Here is a 25,095-nt window from a genome sequence, read left to right on the forward strand (position 1 = left end):
ACAGGAAAGCCTGGGTGGCCAGGTGAGCACCCTGTCTGACCAATGTCGCAATGACTCGCCCACATCCTGCGATGCTGACTGAAAGTTCAACTGATGTGTGAAACCTGGTGCATATGACCCAAAAAGTTTCTTGAACCGCTCACTGATGTCAGCCAGAGAGAGAATGTGGTCTGTTTCCATCAACAGGGTGTGGTAGTCGCTCGCCGTCCCCTCCAATAAAAAGCAGAACTGGTAATATTGTTCCATCTCAGTCCACTGTTGGATGCGGGGCAATCGTACAAATTGTGCATGAAGGACTTCCTGTTAGACTTTTAATCGTACCGCAAATCTGTGTACTGAAGTGCGATTATACTGAAGGTCATTGTCTGCTCCTTTGCACAAGAGTACTGGGGGACCTGGAACGTGGTGTGAGGCACTAGAGCTAGCCCCTGGACAGAATGCCTAGAGAATGGTGCGCGTCGATCTGTTTCTTCTGACTGGGGTTGAATGTGGGTTGCTCTACCCCTCTCATCCCCAACCCACAAACTGTGATGCCAGCGTAGGTGGAGGGCCCCTGCTGTTGATAGGGAGGAGTCACCATTATAGTGTAGGGCATGCATGTATGTGTGCTAGCATAATCGCCAAGCATGGGCGGCATCAAAGGCTGGGTGTGGGGGGCATTCCCCCAATCAAAAGGTCTTGCACATGGGATGGCTAGTCATACGAGGTTGGGGGCCCTGTAATCAGATCATAGCCTTGGCTGGGCTGTGGGGGCTGGTAATTCCCGTAGGTAATCCCTGGCTCCGAAAATAGGATAACCGGGGAATACTGTCTAGGAGTTGGACGCTGCAATCTTGAACCCAAGCCCATCTGGGACAAACCCTGACTAAACTGGCCTAGGGCCTGATCAGCAACCCATGAATGAGGGGGTTGGGCTGGCCTCCTTGACACTGGGGTATAGAAATGCAGAGAAGTCCCGGAGACTCCCAGAGCTGGGTACATAACCACTCCACCCTTTAACTGGAGTAGGCCTCACCGACATTAAGAATAGCTGACCCCCACCACCACCCGGGACTAGAAATCCTCCTCCCACTTATACCAAACGCTTAACCCCGGAGTGTCATGTCCAGAACCTTTCTTTGGTTAATCTAATCTCATTAGATCCCCCGGGGAGTCACACCTACATCGTATATCCCGATCTAAGTTATAACCTTCCTTAGAGCCAAACTGTGGGACAGTAAACCTCACTTCTCCATATGAGGCATGCCTAAACATACCTCCTCCCTCAAACTGGAAGGCAAGGACTGCGTGAAATAGGGTTCACCACCGCCTGAGAATACCTGGGAGTACGCGGGTACATTCCGCGTGACCACAGGTTTGTCCGGGTGATGGGGTAAGCTCAACCCACGTAACGCCTCATTTATACACATATTCAGCTCAAATGTGAATAATCCACAAAACATGTATAAAAAAAGCAATCAAAGAATGTCTAAATTGATTCAGTAATTAATAAAATTCCCTGTTAATCACTATAATCGAAATATATTCCCAAGTAGAAAGAAAACATAAAATCCCAAAACTGACACTACCCGCCAATATGACGACCTAACAACGTGATATGGGGAAAGAAAAAAAAATGCAATAACCCACTCATGTAAATTCGCGGCCTCGAGTTGGGCGCCAATAAGGTATATGTGGTATTTATTACTATATATCTACATATACAGGGGTCCCACGGACCTAACTGCTCCGCAAGTTGTCGGTCTCAGCTTCGGGTATGTCCGGCTGTACATCTGACATATTCCATAACCGCGGGGAATCTCCTCGTGCTGCCGGAAACCGCTCCTCAGCAATCCGGGAATAAACAAGTCGTACTGGGGAAGACTCCCCAGATACTACCCTTGTATTAAAATGGGTATTAAAAAGACCTGAAATTCTATAATAGTGTTATTTAATTTCATTTACAACTGAAAGTTTGGAAAAACCTTGAACTGCGTAACTGGTTGTTTTCATACTAAAATGAGTTTACTGTCAAGTTCAGAAGATTTCTCGTTAAAGTGAACAATGAATCCAGCCACTTTAACATTGCATGGGAGGAATTAACGATATTTAGGTTTCGCTTTAATTTGACGCTGTAACAAATCACTCGACTCTACTACTATTATTGTCAATCGTTTGATTCCCAGATGGTGGACACTCGGGTACATGTATATTTATTGTTGAATTTGAAAGGTCCACACAACTGCTATAGAATACACAGAAACCGCATTTCCAAAGATACCGACTTTTTTCTAGGCCCACTCTTTCAGTAAGCGGGTCATCGTGTTCTTGACCTGTACTGTATATTATGATCGGTCATATTCCATCTGCGTGTAGTAATGTTTAAATGGTGTGAAATATCGCTGTTGACATTAATTTGTATTTCTAGTGATATTTCGGTCGTTTTTCATTTTCCATACTCCATTGACCGACGGTAGGAAAGTCAAAGTTACAGAAATTATGCATCTAAACGCGTAATATGTAAACAATTTACGAACTATTTGCTGCTAGCGCTGAACCTTACTTACATCTGTTTGTAAAGAAAATAAAATCAACTCCCCAAAATCAGCATGAGTTTTATCCATCATTTTATTGCAATGATTGAGACTCCAATCGTTACCCACCCCCCTCTTTGCGATTCCCTATCAAGTATATGATAGAACAACCAGCCTCTTTTATAGTGAATAGTATTACTAGCTGTTTATTGAAATATGTCTTGTGGTATTATTGTGCTATTGTAGCCTTTTACCACACTGATTTTATTCTGAAGAGAGGTTGGTTGATATATTCTGTCGATTCAGGATATTTATTCCCATGACTTCAGAGGACAAAAACAAATCCAAGATGATAAGACACTGATTATACATTCATTTCCGTTTCCTGACTTTGCGACAAAACATCAGTACAGCGTAAATGAAATTAACAGCAGGAGTACGACAACAACAAGACGGAATGTAACAATTCCTGCTACACTTTGTAAGAAACTGTTACGTGCCGTGCTGCGGATTACAACGGTATATAACAATTCTTGCTACACTTTGTAAGACACTGTTACATGCCATGCTGCGGATTACAACGGAATGTAACGATTCTTGCTACACTTTGTATGAAACTATTACGTGCCGTGTTGCGAATGGCAACGGTATGTAACTAATTATTAGATACCGTGAGGGGACTGCACCTTTTCGTGGGTGATTCCGGGCAAAAACCCTCAAAGTCTTGTATATTCTTTCTACTCCTTGTGTTTGTGAGTATGTATGTGTGTCGTTCATGTAAATCCACACTCAGCATGTTCAGTTCGATTCTAAAACCACAGAAACACTTAGATGTCTCTTACATGCGGAAGTTTTGAGGTTTATGCTTAAAATCCACTAAAGAAGTTCATTGAAGTTATCTCGCCTATTGCACAATAATCATCCGACTTCTCTCTCTCTCTCTCTCTCTCTCTCTCTCTCTCTCTCTCTGCGTGTGTGTGTGTTTTTCTATCTCTCTTCGTTCGTTCCTTTCATCTATATGTCCTCCGCTCTCTCTCTCTCTCTCTCTCTCTCTCTCTCTCTCTCTCTCTCTCTCTCTGTCTTTCTCTCTTCGTTCGTTTCTTTCATCTACATTACTTGGCTGTCATCCGTCCTCTGCAGATTCCCCTTCTCTCATTCTCCTGGCCCTTGTACATTGAAATAAATAAGTCCATCCCTTCTCCTCTCTATAAACGTTGAGGCAACCAAAGAACGTAAATATATCTATCTATCTCTATCTGTCTGTCTGTTTATCTATCTATTTATCTATCTGTCTGTCTCTATATATATCTATCTCTATATATATCTATCTATTCATCTATATATCTATCTATCTGTCTACCTATCTATCTTTCTATCTATATCAATCAATCAGATTAATCAATGCATCAATAAATCTACAACATTCACTTTGTTTCAGAATATATATATATATATATATATATATATATATATATATATATTGTGGTTTTATATTCCCGGATATGCTTTTAGGAAACTCATTGCCATGATCCGAAAGGAGGACTATCACGTTCGTTTGTTCCATGTCGGAGGGGATGGGGGTCATTCATTGGTTAGGTTCATAAAATTGTTTTTGTTGTGGCAGTCAGAAAAAAATTGAAAGGTTAAATTATAATTCAAATCTTTTCGATTTCAGTATATCTGTTGTGTTTTTTTTTTTTTTTTTTTTTTTTACAAACATACACATACAGACACAATCTGTGGGAGAAGGTGGGGGATGGGGTTCAGAAAATTACAAAGCCGGGGAAAGGGGGTGACACCTACAAGAGCTTGCTTAATATTTTTTCATACTAAATCATATATTATAATGATTTTGAAATATGGTATGCATTTTTGTGAAGTATATTAAACGTTGTGTAGTGAACAGGTCCCCCCGTTCTCTCTGTAATCCATAAGCCTTTTGTTTTACAAAATGTTGACTAGACCATGGACGAGTAACACCCCCCCCCCACCCCCCACCCCCCAACTCTAGTGATTTTTCTACACTAGGATTTTTTGAAAATGTGTATATAATAAAAGTACATGAAGGTTGTTCGACAATGAGGGTGTCGTAATGAAGCGGGAATTTCCCTTGATCGGATCTCGGCGCCAGTACTCGTGATGTAGAACTGTTCTTTATCCATATTTATAATCTTATTGAGTATTTGCCATTTAAATACCTTCAGTACTAAAAGCAAGCCAAATATATTTTTGTGTCGGTACATTATACATGTGCATGTAGTAGAGACATAAGTTTTGAAATTGTAAACATTGAATTGTGTTTTTTAATGTATCAGAAACAATGTATACGGTAACATGTTACAATTGTTTGAAATATATGATATTCTATATGACCACAGTTTAAAAGCTCTTATTCTCTATGTATTATTTTCTACAACCTACAGTTAGCAACTGCACATGACTCTGACCACAAACACAATATTGGAAGTTTAATACGCATTATTGAAGGTCAACAAAATTGTACATGTGTATGTACATTGACATTGATTAAAACATCAATTCATCATTATAGCATTATGCTACTGGGATACATAACATTTTATTCACTCACCGCCGCGGTGGCCGACAGGTTAGAGCGTTCGCCCAGCATGCGGAAGGCCGAAGTTCGAATTCCAGCCGCGACAGACCTTAGTCGTTAAAACAGGTAGTGACCGTTCCATCGCCAGACATTCGGCATAAGGTGTGAATGTCACGGCTCCTTGGAGATGACCTTAAAAACGGATGTCCCGTGTCACGGTAGGTGTGGCACGCTAAAGAACCCTCACTGCTCAATGGTGTAAGAGCCGATCATATGCCTAAATTTGAAACCCTTCACCGATCTTGGTGACGTCTCATTCTCGTGCGAGACCTTTTGGAAGATACAATCAATCAACCTTATCCAATCAAACTGTTTAATGGTAATTTACCTTGTTTGACCTTTAAGTTTTTCTTTCAGAACTTTGCAAATTTCACAACGGTTTTAGAAATACAATATACATGTAAATGTTTACAGAATACAATTTTCATTTCTTTCAAATAGCATGTACCTCTAGGGCTATTATCATATTCAATATCGAATAAACAGTATGATAAACGTTTCATTGCTACATACTTTTATCTACACGCCATTTCTTTGTACGAAATACACAATTTGAGTTAGTAAATATAACTTTCAACATAAAAATCACTGTAAACATTTCCAAGTGTTCTTACGATAAATCTAATGTATGGGAGCCCACTGATATATATAATCAATAAAAGGAAGGCATATGGGCTACTTTTGAATATCTATGCAAAAATTGGGAAACCCTAAAAAATAATAACTCGACTGTTGAGAATCGGATATTAATAACCAACAATAAACTAAGAAGTAGGGACGGTTTTGGCAAAACTCTGCCCGGCGTTTATGGAAGAAAATCATTTTGTGTTGCAGATATTTTCCTGTAAAATTTCTAAGAGTAACTCGATGTAACTCTCAAAAGCATATGGAAATCAACTATACAATGCGCATGCGTAGTACATACTCAAATAAAGTAAGGTCTTTGGGGCTATGTGTGGTGTTTTTGTAGTTTTTGTATTATCAAATCGTGAAACACCTTAAGTTTTCCCTCGTCGCCCGGAACAATTTTTATATGGATAAAAAAGAACAAGGGACGTTATTAGTTATATACCGCCGATAATTTTCTTCTTCATTTTTTTTTTAACTTTCATGCTTAATTACACTTATACTCGGTTGTTAGCTGCAAACAATATGGATTTCAAAAAAAAAAAAAAAAAAAAAAAGAATGTATGCGGAAATCGGCTGTTTTCGATACAAAAAGTTAATATTGTTTTAGCTGCTACAAGTTTTTTGTTATTTCCGATTTCTAAATTTTTGCAACACCGAAGAGACATTATTTGTCGAAATGCGTGTCCGGTGAATAAACATTGGTATCATATAAGTTTTTTATGTTATAGAACTGAAGCAAACCGTTCCATCATTTAACCTCATAAACTTACTTATTTTGCGATTTCATAAGAATGTCCAGTCAAACATTCAATGTTTTACCTAGTTTGCCATAAAAAATCTGCACACGATAAATACTGAAGATGTCTAGCTTTTGAGTCAGGGAGGCGGATCAAAATCCACCGTATGATGAATGGGAATTATTTTATACACAATAGATATAGGACTGGCATGAGCTGCGCAGCGAGTCCCGTATCTAGCACAATAGACCGAGGAATGGCATGAACCGCACAGCGAGTAATCAGTCCCGTATCTAACATTCTAGACCGAAGAATGGCATGAACCACCCAGAAAGTAATTAGTCCCGTATCTAACATAATAGACGGAGGAATGGCATGAACCACACAGCGAGTAATTAGTCCCGTATCTAAAACGATAGACCGAGGAAGGACATGAACCGCATAGCGAGTAATTAGTTTTGTTTATAACACAATAGACCGAGGACTGGTACGAACCGCACACGGAGTAATTAGTCCCGTATCTAACACAATAAACCAAGGAATGGTATGAACCGCACAGCGAGTAATTAGTCCCGTATCTAACACAATAGGTCGGGAAATGGCATTAACCGAGCAGCGAGTAATTAGTCCCGTATACAACACAATAGACCGAGGACTGGCATGAACCGCACAGCGAGTAATTAGTCCCGTGTCTAACACAATGGCACGAGGACTGAGTATTTTAGGTGTTCCTACACTTGTTTTTGATTACAGTGAATGTTTTTATTGTACAATAAAACACGTGTCATTTCTGTGTTTCCTTGTGATTTTTTTGTAACGATCGTTTCCTTGTTACTGACGAGTCAGATACTATCATGACGAGACAAACATTAACATTAATATTGGACTCATTACAGTAATATTGGACACGAATTAGAAGCAGGCTACTGACAAACACGTTGATGGTGCAGGGGATCCAACAGTCTCGTTTAAAATCAGCATTTCGCAAATTTTATGATCGCTGTAACGACTTGGTTTGCCAATGTAACCTATCATTAGGTCAAATACTGTCTGACGTGTTTCATGTCGATTGTTAAGCAGTTCTTGGTACACTGATTTTGACTATGGATAACTCCGCTTATCTAATCAAGATAATGAACTCAGTCCGTGTTTGTCCAACTTTCTATTTTGCATTGCTTGTAGGAGCTATGAGGTTGATCACTGTTTGTTATCTTCGCCTTCCAGTCTTAGAGATTATGGACTCTGAGAAGAACAGGATGGCATCATATAAATATTTTAAGATATACTGACATATATTACTACTTTATCTATATGTGGATCTTGATATGGAATCTATTTTTGTTTGTGTACTATTGCTGCGTGCATTTATTTACCAATATTTTGTGATAAACATGCACACATCGTGTTCTATGCTTTGTTTAGACTGAGTATATTTGAAACTGCAGAACATTTAGTTTCCCTATCCCGGTTTGTTTTATTATTTGGTAAACGCCCGGGGCCTTTTATCAAATCATTTCGCAAATTCTATGGTCGTAATAATGACTTGATTTACAAATAGATCACACCCTGTCATTAGGTTGAATGCTGTTCGACGTGTTCCATATCAATGGTTAGGTCGTTCTTTGCATTCAGATTTGTACTACGAATTATTACCTGATGAATAGATGGAACTCACTGCGGGTGTGATTAGTCAATGCGGGATCCTCATTCTCCCCATGTAACTGATCTCACCTCTGGTGTGCCCAGGGGTCCATGTTTGCCGCATTTTAAATTTGGTATTATTTATAGAACATGGAATTGATCAATTGTCTTTTTTTTTCATTCTAATTGCATAATTTGAAACATTGAAACTGGGACTAGGAATGATTCCAGGTCAGCCACCTTTATGTACGGCTGAATTGCAATACCTTTTTGAAATTGATAGAAGACGCAAGTGTCTATTCTTACACTGTGTATCAGTAAATGATTTAAAACATATATTATGGCTGGTAAAACCCATAGGGCTTCCTATATGATACCTGATCGGACAACTTTAGATCGACTTCGATGTTACTATAATTCAACAAATGTTTCTCCAGTTCGTGATATAAGTCAATGTTTAGATAAATATAATGGACGATGCCAATAGTCGAAAGTGTGTGAAGATGCGACATTTCCTTAAGTGACAATATAATTGTTTGAATTTTCAAATGGTGCGGTATAGGTTTATTCACCCCAAAGGTGCATCCAGGTAAACCTAACATTCTCCGAAAACTTGAATTTCAGTCAGTAGTGAGGGCAGAATTATTCGATCATTTGATGAACACGTCTACATGATGGCATCTTGCCATGTCTATTGGTAAATGCATATACAGTAATTGGTGAGTCGTCCCCATTTAGAACATACAAGAAATACAATCATGTAAATTCATGTTACATATGGTAGAGCATGTCAGTTTATTGATTGTCCATATAGTTTTGGTACGTGATTCCATTTTCATCTATGTCAATCCAATGTATACAATAACTAAGAAATACAAAACAAATCCACCAGCAAAACTATGACTGATATCAAACGCATCTAACTCAAAGTCAATGAATCACTCATACTATTCGCCCCTTCAACTTATTCTATGAAGTTTCTATTAGTTACATACGCATGTTTTAAACGTTACGCAATGCCGGTTATCAGGTTCCTGTAAGATGCTTCAAATTATAAAATATATATAACAATGTGTGGTCTCATAGCCGGAGTCCTTTTATAGAGTACCCCGATTTTATCTTCTACATAATTATATGATCATTGGTATTTTGAGGTCTATATGATAAATTCCGTACCTGAAAATATAATATCAAACGAGTTCAGAAGATGAGAAATCAAAACATCGAGGTTACGATATCTGGCTGGACTATTTTGTTCAAGACACAATCAAAGTGATGCAAAACGCGCGTTTTCACGGACGAACAAACAATAAGGAATATTATCATTACTGGTGATCGCTGAGTTGGCGAATTGCACAATTTTAGATATGTATTACATGAAATAAGTTTGTAAGAAATACACATGCAACCTTTTTTTTCTGGGTAATGGTGTATGGTAAATTACAAACATGTTTGTATTACATGTCGTAAAATGAATGATTTTCTAAATACCTGAAATTGGTGTTTTCCACTCGCTGTATTCACGTAGAATATCTGAAATCAAATAAAAAAATGATTTGATACAGACACGATAAAACTTCCATTTTAACTACGGGAGTTACATTTGGAATAAACCTACATATGCTGAATATTGTTAAATCCAGAATTGCTAGTGGAAAACACATTACTCGTGAATGTTGATAATTGGTGCATTTTATCAAAATCCAATGCCAGCACGTTCGACTGATGATCAGATAAAGTAACTCCCACCTATACATTCGACGAGATGAGATTTGGAAACTCGAGGTCTGTATGTGCATGACTGAATAAATTTGCTTGATTCAAACGTCATATTGAAATCATTGAGAGGTTCCAGTAAATCAAGTAATCAATATCATTCATTCTTCTCTTTTTTATTAATTTCATCAGTCATTACTTAATACCGTCTATTGATACATGTGTGAGGCAAAACTAGGTCATACATACTTATGCTGTGATTTCAACGCAAATGGGACGGGCATACTAGACTATACAACTGATAATGAATGCATGAAGGAAGTGACATTATCTTAACCAAATTTCAACAGGTCAATATTATCCATCATTACAATTCTAATACAAACATTTTGCAAAATCAATTCTTTTTTCATACTGATTTAAACAAAGGTATGATATATATGTGTAGAAAGGTTAGAAAAAATAAAGAGAACGAAATGAGTTTAAGATGACTTGTTACAAAAATATCGAAAGAGGTAAAACAAGTATCGAAAAAGCATAATTAAAAAAGTCATTGCAAGTAGGATGTCATTGAAGGACTATTGCTTTATTTTATGAATATGTATATGATTTTGTTCAGTTTTGGGAATCATTGAACATATTTCCCTTGTGAGAGTTTAGGTTCAAAGTTATTATCATTTTACATATTTCATAATAGTAGAAGTATAACAGGCTCTTCCTCATCGTTATTGCGTAAAATAAGATAACAATCAAAGCTAGAGAGTTGTGGTGATACTTCATGTATTTTTAATAAAATTCAAATTACACCTATGATAATTTCAGCTGCCATGGGTCGCGGTATCTCAGTTGTTAGATTAGTTAGTTGTTTTACGTCCCATTGCACTAAATAATATTAAGACGTCAGTGGTTGTAGCTGAATGTCCACGAGTGTAGACCTATGTTTAGTGCTAACAGCCGTAGCAGTGATGGTTATTTCAAGTGTTAACGCCTCCGTTGTTTAGGTTATATCCGAAAGACCCTGTTCACTTTCAAATGCCAAGCGTTTGGCGAAGGAACAATCCCTATTTATATTTGACGTAGCCATGTCACGATCGAAATTCGAACTCATGACCTCCCGGCTACAAAGCAAACGCGCTCTACAGTTAGAGCTTTTGTTTCATAACCCGAATGCCTTGATTTCAAATAGTGCCCGTGACATGGACATGTGGAACCCAAGACTTTCAGGGAGTTAGGTTTTCCTCCTTCAACAAAAATTCGGCACTTATATTGAACGTCATGCGTCTTTCGAATATGACATAGAAAACGGAAGATCCATGCCACGCCTGGCATTGACACGGTCAACATTCATCACTGTCATGACCGTAAACACAAAGAATATATCTAAATTCGTAGTCGTTCAGCTAAACTTATGGTACATCCCCTGCAACTGTTGACATCGCAATATGAGTGACATCTTCTTGACAGGACGTGAAATAAATAATTAATCAATCAGCCAAATTGACTGATCTATATTCAGGGGAAAAAAACACATTTCGTACACATGGTTTATGCACTAGATAGGCCACCTTCTTGATTTCCCGAATCCTTTAGCTACCGTTAAAATATACAAAGTTGATAGGGGATGCTTACTCCTCCTAGGCACTCGTGCATAATCCAATGCGTCCTAAGTAGTATCTGAGGCGGCATCTGAGGCCTTTACGACAAGCAGGCCTCGGCCTCCTCTCAAACGTAAAAGGGCAAACTAAAGCGGGCCAAGAAGACGCATTGTACCTTAGATGCTGAGGATGATAAACCCATGCTTGATTTCCTGCAGGAAAACCCCAAGCTCTGGGACATAAAACTCGCAGACTTTGGGATGACGAGAAAGAAAAAAAAAACAAGCTATGGGAGAACCAGGGGTGAAGCTGGACAAGGCAGCTGATTATCTGAAGGGCTGGTTTAAGTCTCGCAGGAACAACTACACACACCTCTACAAAACAGAAAGTGCAGATGTTGACCCGACCTGACAGAGAGGGAGCAGTGGGTGAAAGACAACTTCAGCCCAGAAAAATCTATAATCTGTATCTCCAAGAACCATCAGAACAATGGAGTAGAATGTTTTGTAATTAGAATATAGGGACTCACTTTTTGGAGGACAGCGGCAGGCAACGTGCTTCCCATCAAGTGCCCTACATGTATGGGGAAAGTTCCATCTGCTATAGAACGTGTCAGCTATAATACGCCAACTCTCACCAGTGTTGGGATAAACCAGTATTCCACCCATATATTCATCAATTATGGCGTTACAGACTTCTCTCACCATTAGCAAAATGATATTATGGGGTACTCCCCAGGCAAACTTCATTGAGGAATACTTGTTCCCACAGGCTAGATGACACAAAGTCAGGGAAATCTTCAAGCCAGGTTCAATGGGGCTCTCTGTACCACATATGCTTTTTGGTTATCATTGGACCCACTCTCCCCAGCTCATCAAACATGTCTGGGGCATGCGGAAAAAGTTTGTGAATGTCGCAGGGTCCTCATTACGAAGTTCTACCATAAGCTGATCGTACGTGTCACACTCTCGTCGCCACCCAATCCATGGTCTGATTCAATTATTTCTACGTTGACTTCTCATCTTGTTCCTATTGGCTCGCAATTTGTATATTGCCAAGTCAATCATGTCGTTGTGATGTCGCAATACGGTTATTTAGTACTCTCATCGCAGCCTCTCAGAGTCCACCACGAATGTAGACTTCTATACATGCTCACTTGTACCAAATATATGTAGTTGACCCCTGAACTCTGTCGAATACGTTACCTGTAAGCTATAAATACGTGAAGCTCCTTGTACACACGTTTTAAAAATGTTCTAAGGACGTCAGAAGTACGTTGCCTATAGGTTAGAAATAAGTTACGCGAACACTGCTTTAATGCCCTGGTGGTAGCCGACGTATGTCAACTTAAGAGTAACTTGCATATAGCGTGCGTGAACGGGTGCATAACTTACCTGCCGCGTACTTCTAACTTATGCCTAACGTGTAAGCAATACAGGACCCGGTTGTATCAATATTTAATGCGACATTAAAGCCTCATTAAATTCAAAATATTTAATGTGACATTAAGTTCCGTTGTATCATTGTTTTAATGTACATGTACGATTCCGCGCATCAAAGCCTCATTACATTCATCAACTTTAATGTAGGTTTGGGGGGTACATTAAGTGGTCATTAATTATGGCGGCTAATATAGCGGTTGGACAGTTGGACAGACGATGAAAGGATGGAGTCTTCCGCGAATGATTTTCACTCCAAAGTGTGACTGTCGAGGAAATTCGAATGATATAAAGATGACAATTTATCTTTTCCGTAAGGAGTCAATCGGCAAAATTATGGATGACTAGGCCTAATAAATAGGTCACACGCACTGTCCATAGAATCACAGGTAAATATAATGTATAATAGTCCAAACAAAAGACATGAAAACATGTAGACCTACATATACAGGCTCAAGGAGTGACGTCATTTCGTGTGTCGTAATACGTTTACAAGAAGAGGCGGATCTAACAATACAATGAACAAGAGGACGACTTCCGTTAAGTATGGCAAATGCACACATCAATTCAAATTAAAGATATATTATATGTATACACACACAAAGCAAATGGATCGCACATGTAGTTTAAAAAACAACATCCCACCTTCAAGATATTCATATAATCTGACCTAAAACAGGAAACTTTTAAACAATCTTTACACTAAAATTGCTGAGATTTTAGCTTATTTGTTATTATGTTTTTAGAAGTAAAAACTTTCAGAAATTTATATTACACTATAATTTCAGAAGTGAATATATCTCTAATCTACATAAATTCAGGTGTGAAAATTCCTAATTGCATGTATTAAAAGAGTTCGTACATAATTGGTACCTAGTCACTGTGTGGAAAATGTACTTCAAGTTCAAAACGAGGTGATAGGGTTAAGACAAGAAATAGTATTTCAAACTTTCTTTTGAATTCAAATTTTAATTGCCTTATGGGTTTTTTTTTTGCTACCTAGGCGTGTAAAATCGGTGGTTGGTGAGTTTACTGTTCAATGATTATTATTTGTTATTTTCATAACACCCCCCCCCTCCCACACACACTGTTTCTGATTTTCACTAGTAGCGGTTATGAATCAATATGGAGAACAATTCATTAGCAGTATATGAGTTCTCCAAATCACCCATCCACCCACATGCGATTTAGTATTTAACAATTGAAGACCGTGTATAAGGGGGGGGGGGGGTGCAAATTAAAGAAATTGAATTGTGCTAGTGAAGAAATCTAGACAAATTAAATTCTCCCCCACCCCTTTAAAACGATGCTGCGTGTTATTGGAAGTTTTATCAAAGTTCTTTGTGGTACGATTGGGGTAGATTCAAGTAGTACAAGGCGTTTCACAGGCGTTGCTGATTCATGCAACTCAAGCTATCAATTAAATGACCGTCTGGCGATAACTTAACACGAGGAGGGATTTTTTCCCCTTCAAAGTAGCTGGTTTTCCGCGAGGAATAGACTGTGTCTATCTACAGACGGAACGCTGTTAGGATCCAAGAACCATCCGAAAATATGGAGAATGAGCCTACATTCGTTAACAGAAAATGTTATCATTGTATCAATGTTCAAACAATTTGTGATCACACTGGCGATTATAAAAATTGATGTAAAGTAACGCGACAACATTGTCTGTGAAGAGAGAGAGAGAGAGAGAGAAAAAACCATTTACGGTACCCTATAGATAAGCTTGAAGGAATATATTATACACTGTATTCTTTGCAATGAATGAAAACATGGAAGCGCTTTTCAAAATTTAGGCTTTTAAAAACGAAAATAATTAAATGCCAGCCTCAATTATTTCTCGGTAAAAAGCTAGTTTTGGTATAAGTTTACAGAACTTTAAAGATATTCTTAATCAATTTGAAATAATCAAATTATTTAGGCTAGCATGCTTATTGAAGTGTGTAGCCTTTTTAGAAAGATGACACAAGCCAATCAGATAATGCGACAATAAAAATTTGCGAGATTGAAGACCGTCAATGGAAGTAAAACCCTGTGATACAAACGCCAGAATCTGATGGGAATGGCATCATAAAATCATAAGTAAACAACGAGATATCGCCGAAATTCTTTCGGTAAAATTCTTTATACCCCGCGAATCGGTCTACTGTCAAATTTTCTCCTCGATTTCTGGGTTATATTTTACTTGGTCATCAGACCTTTCATCATAGTCTTATGAATGCACGTAAACAAAATACAGCGTAATAGATAGGAAGGAAACATTACGTTGCATTATGGGATTGGTATTAATCGTTAATGTTGGTTTAATGAGAATTTTGATATTTAATGTCATATTAACTAATGTGAGTTTAATAAAGGTTTAATACAACTGCATTTAATGAATCCATTAACTAATGCCACATTAAGAATTTAATAACGCATTAGGGTTAATGTCACATTAAATTTAATGACTCGTTGATACAACCGGGTCCAGATCTATTGTTTATGAGTGTGTGTATATGTAGTGAGTTTGCATATGTATGACTTTGTTTATGAGTGTGTGTATAGTCGTCCCCAGTATTAATACCAATCTTTGTACCTCGGTAATTTTCGTATTATAATGGAGATATCATTATATTGGGGTTTAAAGAGTTGAAGGATAATTAGAAACTGTTCAAAGAATTAACAAAGATTATGATATTTTTAGACACCCTCTAGACATCATTAACAGGTTACTGCTTTTTGATAAGCGTGGAAATAGTTGGCAATAATTGTCAGGGATGATTGTAACAGGAGATGATCAAACGGTACCTTTGGGATAGCGGTTGTATTCGGAGATTGCATTATAACAGGGGACATTGCAGTGAGAGCTGACTGTATGTAGTGAGTTTGCATATGCAAATTTATTGTTTATGAGTGTATTTATATGTAGTGATTTTGCACATGTAAATATATTGTTTGTGAGTGTGTCTGTATGTAATGAGTTTACATATGTAGAACTATTGTTCCTGGGTGTATGTATATGTAGTGAGTTTGCATATGTAGAATTATTTTCATGTGTGTGTATGTAGTGAGTTTGCATATGTAGAACTATTTTTCATGTGTATGTAGTGAGATTTAATATATGGTTCTATTGTTTTTGTATGTACATGTAGTAAGTTTGAACATGCATAACTATTATGTGTGTGTATGTGCAGTAAGTTTGCATGTTTAGAAATTTTGTCTATGAGTGTGCGTACATATATGTGAAGTGAGTTTGTTTATATAGAACTATTTTTCATGTGTGTGTACAGTGTATATATGAAAGGTGAAAATAACGATAATGTATTGAGTTTGCATCATGTAGATATATTTTTTTCAGAGTGCGTTTACCTGTAGTTAGTTATACCATGTAGATGTTGTTTCTGAGTGTGTTTATATGTAGTGAGTTTGAGTTTACATCATGTACATATTGTTTCTCAGTGTGTTTATATGTAGTGAGTTTGCATATGTAGAACTATTGTTTATGAGTGTGTGTTTATGTAATGAGTTTGAACATGCAGAAGTATTGTTTATGAGTATGTACATCTATCTACGTGTCATGAGTTTGCACATGTAGAGCTTTTGATAACTACAATAAGGGCCCTGACCTAAAATTTGCAACACATAAGATTACTTTGCGCTTCATTTCATGGGTAAAATAATACCTCATGTATTTATCATTCTGGATGACATGGGCTTATAAAATAGATAATGCCATTTGTTATTATGAGTTCTACTGGACGTGAATTACAGATGATGAATGTCTATCATTCCAAACAAACTTATATATTCATGAAAAGTGCATTACAGCAGTGACAATTAAATCTGTGTACACTGAGAATTGTAATTACATGTATACTGACAGCTAAAGAATTCAATGCCACTCTGTACATACTTGATGCAGTTTTGTGTTTGACACGAAGATTTTGGGGCAAATATTTTCTTTTGCCTGTGTGTCAGTTTGTGGTAAAAAAAATTAAACCTTGGTCATATTTTTTACACCTTAAGAGGTAGAGCTTTCATATCTGGTATGTGTATTTCATAAGTTTGACCTCTGACCTGGTTCCACTTTGTAGTAATCTGGGACATCAGTATTTCGCAACCAAATTTTGTTTAAACATATCAACATTTGATTGATTTGTTTTTTTTTACTCATATTGAGACATCACCAGATGGAGGTGAGGTACCACAAATTTAGACCTATGATTATCACTTCTAAATGCTGAGCATTTGGCAAAGGAGCAATCACTACCTATGTTAATATCTTAGGTACAACACGGCCACGGCTTGAACTAACGACCTTCCGGTTATGAAGAGAACACTTTACCACTGTGCTACATTAAATTTAAGGTAAGATAAATCATGGCCCCGGGAGTAGGTTGGGGTCACAATAGGGGTAAAAGTTTTAGATGTGAACTTCGTATGCATCATCAATAGATGAAGGGTATTTAAGCTTATTCGTATAAAGGTTCATGCACCCTTCAAAAAGGATATAATCATGGAAATGCAAAAATAGGATGGGGTCATTTAAAAAACCTTTTCAAGAAACACTGGACCAGGAAAGTTGAGATTTACATAAAAATTCCTGTTTTGTGCAAATCATAGTCTCCTGGGGTAGGGTGAGTTCACAATAGAGGATCAAAATTTAAACATTCATATATAGTGCAGATTCAAGTTTGTTAAAAGTCATGGCTCACAGAGGTAGGGCGGGGTTATAATAGGGGATCAAAGTTCTACATGTGAAATATATACAAGGAAAATATGTTAACATCTTCTCAAAAACTAGATGCAGAACCATAGCTCTTTGAGAAGATATTGAGGCAAATCAGAGAGCTTCAGATGAACCCCTTATCAAAAATCTTCAATTTACGGCGAAGAAAAAAAAGTACATGGTTGAGTCCCTCTATCACTGCATTCCTGCATCGCTGTCTCATAAATTTAATATTAAAAAATTCCTAACATATTTTCCCACTGTACTTGTTTCCAAACATACTTTCAAATATTCCCTAAACTCACATATAACCCGAAAACTCACACTTTCAAATGATTCTCTTTGTTGATGTAGCCATGTTAGGTAGCTAGTCAATTTGAATTCCAGGCCAGTTCATTTCCATACTCATACTAATTTTGAAACATATTGTCTGTGTGAACTAATATCCCCAAAAATATTTTTAGTGAAATATTTTGGATGAAATCATCCCAGTTGGGTTAAATACCTATTATTCAAATAGGTTTGAATAATGAATTAATCTCACAGCTTTCTTATGGTCCCCATCCCAACCAGTCTGTTTCTACACTAAACTATTGAAATGGAGTGTAAGAGATCAGACTAAGCTTTAATAGCATTATCAATTTTCAAAAGATTTAGAAAAAATATATAAGTTTAGGTCACTTGAGTAAACTCAGATGACACATTGCTATTAGTCTGCGTCTGTTGTAGTCCGTCGACGTCAACAATGGAACATTTTAAACTAAATTCTATAACCCAAAGGTAAAATGATACCATGATTACATATATACCACCATCCATTTATTAGATATGAGATATGGTCATTATACATTGAATGCCTTAAGCTAGGACTGTCATATCTTGTATATACATTTTTTATGGCAAAACAAATCTGACATATTCAGTATGCCATGAACTACATTGTGTTTAAGGTAGATCTTTCATATATATTATATATTATGAATTTCTTATGATAAAACGTTTCATCTCGTTGAGAGGCCTCCGGGGCCGAGTGCTTAGAGCACCGCCCTCAAAATCACACGGCCTCTCACCTCTGGTCGGCGCAGGTTCGAATCCCACTCGCGCCGGTAAGTGAGAAAGTTTCCCAGTTTACTTTAGGAAGGTCAGTGGTCCGTTCCCAGGTACATTGTATCTGGGTTATCTCTTCCACCAATAAAAACAGGGCGCCACCAGATAACTGAAAAATTGTTGAGTGTGGCGGAAAACAGCTAAAACAATCAATCATATTATGTTCTTTGACCTTGTGACCCTGAACTTTGAGTTTGACCAACTTTTAAGAAAGTATATCATATTACGTATATCCAGGACTATTTTAGATAGGGCTATGAATTCATTTTAGGAATGTTGTGTTCTTTATAGCTATATTTGGGTCACATTATTCATCAGAATAAAGATTGAAAAAATAGCATTTAAAAATCACAACAGCAGGGCCAATGTGACTCAGGTGCGCGATGTGGCCCATGGGCCTCTTGTTGATTTTGATATTTGTACATATATAATTTGTATGATTAATGAAACTCTTTTTTTTTTTTTTTACAAATACATGTATTATCATATGGATCCATCTTTGTTGATATCTGATCAAAGGACTACATTCAAATCATTCAATGTATTCAATGTAAATTTATTGATATGTCTGCGGTTGAATTACTCATGTATGTATACATTTTTCTTGCGCATGCAATTACATATATGATGTATATATATTTAATAATTGTACATATAATACCCACTGTAATATAATCAAAGTACTTAAAGTACTCGTGGGAGTTGAACATTGTGGAAATTGAGTTAGAAAAGATAGTACTGGAAGGGTAGGGGGATAAATGACTGAATATTATCATGATTTTAGATACAAATCAACTGTTGTTGTTTTTCAAAGCGTTACAACAGCAAACATGGATAATGGAAGGCCCATGGGCCACAACGCTCCTCGAGTAACTGAAGTCGTGTTGTTGTTTTCTAGAATTTCACCCCTTTATATTCTCATGAAAAATGTGACCACATATTATGGCCCAAACATTCAAATCAATATGGTTATCAATGCCTTGCAGTTATGAAGAAGTTTTTCCCCTGTATATATACATTCAAGTTTAATCCTAGTTATAGCTAATTCTAAGGATTCATTACTTGAAAAGGTAGTCCAATATGCTAAACTGTCACCTGAGTATACTACAGTCCTGTAGAGGATCAATGGAATGGTAAATGATTGTATAATAACTCAAAATAAATGAAATGCAAAAAAATTAAAAATTGTCGGGCATCGGAAATGCACAAGCCGAGTTGTGCAAGGAATGGGCATAGAGGGAACCGGCAGAAAAGTTTTCAAGAATTATCAAGCAGGGAGCAAAATTTTACGTACATAAATTTCAGCCGACTTAAATCCTTTGTGACCTTGACCTTTAACCCTTGACCAAAATCAATAGGCTTCTTTGTCTCATCAAGGGCAATAATCCATCTAAGTTTAATTGACACCCTATAATTTGTTAAAAAATTATAGTGCAGAAAACAAAATTTTCTCCAAATTTCAGTCTATTTATTGCCACTGTGACTTTGACCTTGTGACCCCGGAAACGATAGGCTTCTTGTCTTACTTAATCGATCTAAGTTTGATTGAGATCCTATAATTCGTTCAAGAGCTATGGTGTGGAAAACAAAATTTTCTCCAAATTTCAGTCTATTTATAGCCAGTGACCTTGACATTTGACCTAGTGACCCCAGAATCGATAGGCTTCCTCATCTTACTGAGGGTGACAATCCATCTAAGTTTGAATGAGATCCTATAATTTGCTCAAGAGCTATGGTGCTGAAATGAAATGTTGATGCGTGCCCGCCTGCCCGCCCAAAGGCACTTCATCAGATCATAAGCCGAGTTCGACTTCACCGCAACTCCGCTAAAAATGAAACACTAGTCAAATAATGTTATTTATTGCCAAGGTATTTGGGATATTATAATGTGGCTCAAACAGGGGGTGAATGAACCTGACAGTATGGAAAGCATATAGTGGAATCAGACTTGTGATGCTGGAAATCTATAGTGATTAATCAACTATACATGTACAAGATCCATAACTATTTTTTTTTTCAGTTTCTGAGGGAGAATCCTCATGTCTCTTTCATCAGTAGACAAATAAACAATGTGTTTTGACCAGAGCAATTTCCAATCCTTTTTGCAGCATGAATTCAACATTGTGGCAACTGGGTTAAACTTTGATAGTGAAGTAATACATGGCAGCACCTTATCCCATGTTCTTAAAATTTCTGTTTGACACACACTCATGACATCCACTTAAACATTGCAGAGTGCAGCAAAATCCCATTGTAATAGGGGATTCAAAATGGATAACTGGTACAAAATATGGTACATACTATTCAAAAAGGATAATGAATTTGACATATTGATGTCTTCGAAAAGGAAATTCTGACATCGGGGCTCTAAGCGTTTTCAAACATTGTCATTTGATAAGTGTTCTACATTTTTAAAAATAGAGATTAATATGTCTTTACATACATAGATGAGAAAGTTTCCATTATTCTTAGCTGAGACATACCATGTATTCGCAAAAAATTCATAAACAAATTTCACACTACTCACGTAGAAAGTCATCAAGCGCAGCGAAACACGCCATTTCGAGATTATAGTCGACGAAAGCTCGGTAACAGTAATGAATAAGGTACACTCATTTTGTATCTATTTTGTGACTTTCTTTATTAAAAGGAACAGTTCTCTAATGTGTAACGTGCAATTACTACGTAATTCAATAACTTGAAGCATGAAGCAGTTTCACTTTGCCACCGGATATAAGAAATTTTATTTCGTATTCCGATCCCAATCGAAAGTTGTTGACTGGGAATGACGTGTTTTAATTCAATCTACATGTAACATCAAGCATTTTTTATATCACATTAAAAAAAAACCAAATGTATACACATACACACTGTTGTAGAGTTATTTCTTGTAAATTTTCTGAGGTTTCGCACCATATTCGATATTTCGCGCCACGGTGTCAATAGGGCTTGTCTGCAGTTGTCGTTCGTTTCCCTATCAATGTTTATAGGTGACGCTGCGCTACAAACGACAATTTTCAACCTTATCTTTTATTTTTCTATGTCTATCAGTATCAATTTGATCGAAATCTTGTATTCAAATTGATTTGAATACAATATCAATGCATTTATTTACATGTCAATTATCAAAATTAGATTAATTCAGAAAAGTTACATGAATTATTTAATGGCGGATGTTTATAAAAGTTTATGTTGATTTACCTAGGAGTAAATCAGCTGACACAGAACCCCGCTGACGACCACTATACAAATCAATACAAATTACTGCGCAGAAAAGTGCGTGATGACCCAGGGAGATTGAACATAGTTCAACTCCCAATAAAATATATGACTGCGAATTTTATTGCTACCATGAAACATTAAAAAAAGAGAATATTTCAGATATCTTGATAAATTCTGTATTATATGAATTTGAGATTTGTATACGATTGCTTCACTGGTGTTTAATGTGAACTTTGATTTATCGTTTCAGTTTGCACTTAATATCAAATCAATTTAAGACAAATAAGGAATTGTTTCCAAAATTGGTTAATATGGTACATTGTAGTAATATAATCAAGAGTTTATTCATATGATATAGGTACATTTTAGATGGATAACCAGTGACTGATTCTTAATTGTCAACATTTTCACCAAATAGTTCAGAAATTACTCCGGTACATACTATTAGGGGCTTGTAAAATTTCTTTAACAGTGACAATTTTTTAAATATCGCCTTCTTAAGGAGAAAAATCCCTTGAAGAAAATTAATCCTATGAAAAAATTAAAAGCGAGGTGGCTATACATATATGCGACCCGTGTGATCTTTATTGTTCTGCAACATATTCAAGTGTGTGTTTATCACTTGTATGGTGAGATTCATTTGTGGCGAAAGCTGGTATGATGTCTTCAGTCAGAAAGCACCGGAATCCACCAAGAACAGTTTTCTTTGGAGGGCCAAAATAACGAACTCAAATATTTTGAAGATATCTTTAATTATTTGAAGATATTATCAATTCATTCCATGCACGCAACATTGCAATCAACGATCTCTTCAAATAATTAACGATATCTTCAATTCTGCATTATATTTATTGCGAACATGAAATGAATTATTGATATCATTATTTCTTCCTTTGAATTGATTCATGCAATAATTTAATTGTTGCTCTTCTCAAATAAATCATACTTTAAAGATATCAACAATAGAATAAATGCATGCTACAATTCAATTGAAGAGAGCCATAATTCATCACTTAATGTGCGCAGTTGAATTATCGCTCTTTTATATTGAATTAATTATATCAGTAATTAAATTGATGCGTGCAATAAGTCTTTTAGAGAAAGTAACTATCTAATTGAGAGATGTAAACTTCAATTCCATATATTCATAATTGAAGGAGTGATTTCTTTAATTGAAGTGTTGCTCTCTTTTAAAATAAAAATGATGCACGCATTAATTACTTATGAAATAACCTTGTATATAATTAAAAAGATCCTCAATTGAATTAAAGAGATAATCAAGTCATCCATACAGAGCCCCAAATTAATTTTTTGCAAGCAATATTTCCACGACATGGATGTGCGCATGAATTGAATTGATGAGAGCAATAATTAATTTGATGTGCGTATATCATTGGAATTCAATTATTTGAGCTGATGTAAAACATTGATAAGATTTTAAAAATCAACCTGGTGAATTTGTTTTACAAAAGTCATAAAATGACACGTCCAGATTTTGAACAAAAATAGAAGGTATTCTATTCCCTTAAATTTTGTCATCCCTGCCCTCAGATTGGCAGGGAAAGAAGAAGGGGTCCACATCACTTTTATGAGGGAGATTATTTCTCATTTGAATGTGCGAATTGCCAATGTTTAGGGAATGTTTAAAATCTTGACGTACCCTTCGAGACTATACTAAGTTCATCAATAAAACTTACAAATTTATAACTTGAACTTAACCTTTCGTTATAATAATTCATGCACAATGTATCAGGTTCAATTGTCGGTGTGTTTCAGACGTGTTTAATTGGGGGGGGGGGGGTCCAACACGTAACATGTTTAGTGGATATTTAGTTGACGGCATGTGGCGGGAATGAAACCAGGAATAATCTAAGGGAAGGGCGTAATGAGTGACTAGGGCACGAAATATCTAAACAAAAATATCTAAAATGAAGCAAATCGTGATTTTTTGGGGTTCTCTATTACAATTTTGTCCTCATATTTCAGGGTGAGATGACAGTCAAAATTGACATAATGTGCATGTACATATCATAAACATGTAGCTATCTTTGTAACAGTATATGAAGGAATCGGGAACAAATCCTGGTTCTGAAGTTATGTTATATAAACTGGTGTTATAAACCGGATTTTCAAAGAATTTATGGTTTTTTGCAACGTTTGATTAAAGTATTCTGGAAGGCCACATCTATGTAGTTACATATACACAGAATGTTCATGAAAATGTTACCTTTTAGAGTGAAATAAAGATATCGTGTAACATTTCTTGACAAAGATATTTAATTTTTATTTATGTCAAAAGTCAACTACAAAAATAAAGTAATACAAAAAATGTATATATTTATATGAATACATGTATAAGATGTTTTAGGCATTGTATTACAAAATTTTTATTTTATTTATTATACTTTTTGGTCGAATTAAAACGGTTTGGCCCGTACATCATGCATTAGAAAAAATCAAGATGGCGCTCGATAGGTAGGAGGTCGTTTTTCGTGAGCACAAAGTTTGGAAATTTACGACTAAATAGTGAATATTATGGCAGTGTACTTCTAAGTAAGTGAGAAACAAACATTCTAACATCTAAAAGGAGTCTTTACATCGAGAAAAACTTGCAACCGTACTTTGAATACAGGATTATTCCAATTTCTGTGATTCGTGAGTACTATTTACGATTTACTACAGTGTAGTAGAGCGCCTTAAAAAAAAATTGTTGAGCGTCTCCTTTGTCGAACTTTTAATTTCAGGTGCGTTATTATGGCAAATACCAGAAAAGGATCGGAGAAAAATAAAACATTGTCCGAGAAAAGTGATGATACTGCTGGATCAAGTGATCAAACGTTGGCAGCCATTAGGTCTGACTTACGGGAAATTAAAGAAAACTTACAAAAAACAGTGAAAACATGTGATCTTGAATCCATGGTAACAAATATTGTAACAGGTCTCCTTAAAAGTTATGAGAAAGAGGCAGAAAAACGTGAAACACAGTTAAAACAAAAAATAGACAGGCTTACAACGGACGTTGATAAACTAACGATGGAAAACGAAACCCTACGGGAAAAAAATTGTGAGGCAAATAAAAATAACAGGGATCTACAAAAAGAAATGAATGAAGTCCGTGATTTAGCGACATTTTCCACAGTGAAATCGAATTACAATGAACAGTA

General features: G+C 36.4%; 1 protein-coding gene across 1 annotated transcript in view; it reads right to left on the bottom strand.

Annotated features, from left to right (window-relative positions):
• The window catches only part of LOC125676198 (uncharacterized), a 186,765-nt gene that overhangs the window by 139,716 nt on the left and 21,954 nt on the right, over window positions 1-25,095 (bottom strand). Inside the window, exon 2 of the mRNA XM_056159181.1 lies at window positions 9,630-9,671. Coding sequence (XP_056015156.1) covers window positions 9,630-9,671 — 42 coding nt within the window. The remainder of the gene's footprint in view (window positions 1-9,629; window positions 9,672-25,095) is intronic.

This window comes from Ostrea edulis, chromosome 3 (genome assembly GCF_947568905.1).
Source record: "Ostrea edulis chromosome 3, xbOstEdul1.1, whole genome shotgun sequence".
Classification (NCBI taxonomy): domain Eukaryota; kingdom Metazoa; phylum Mollusca; class Bivalvia; order Ostreida; family Ostreidae; genus Ostrea; species Ostrea edulis.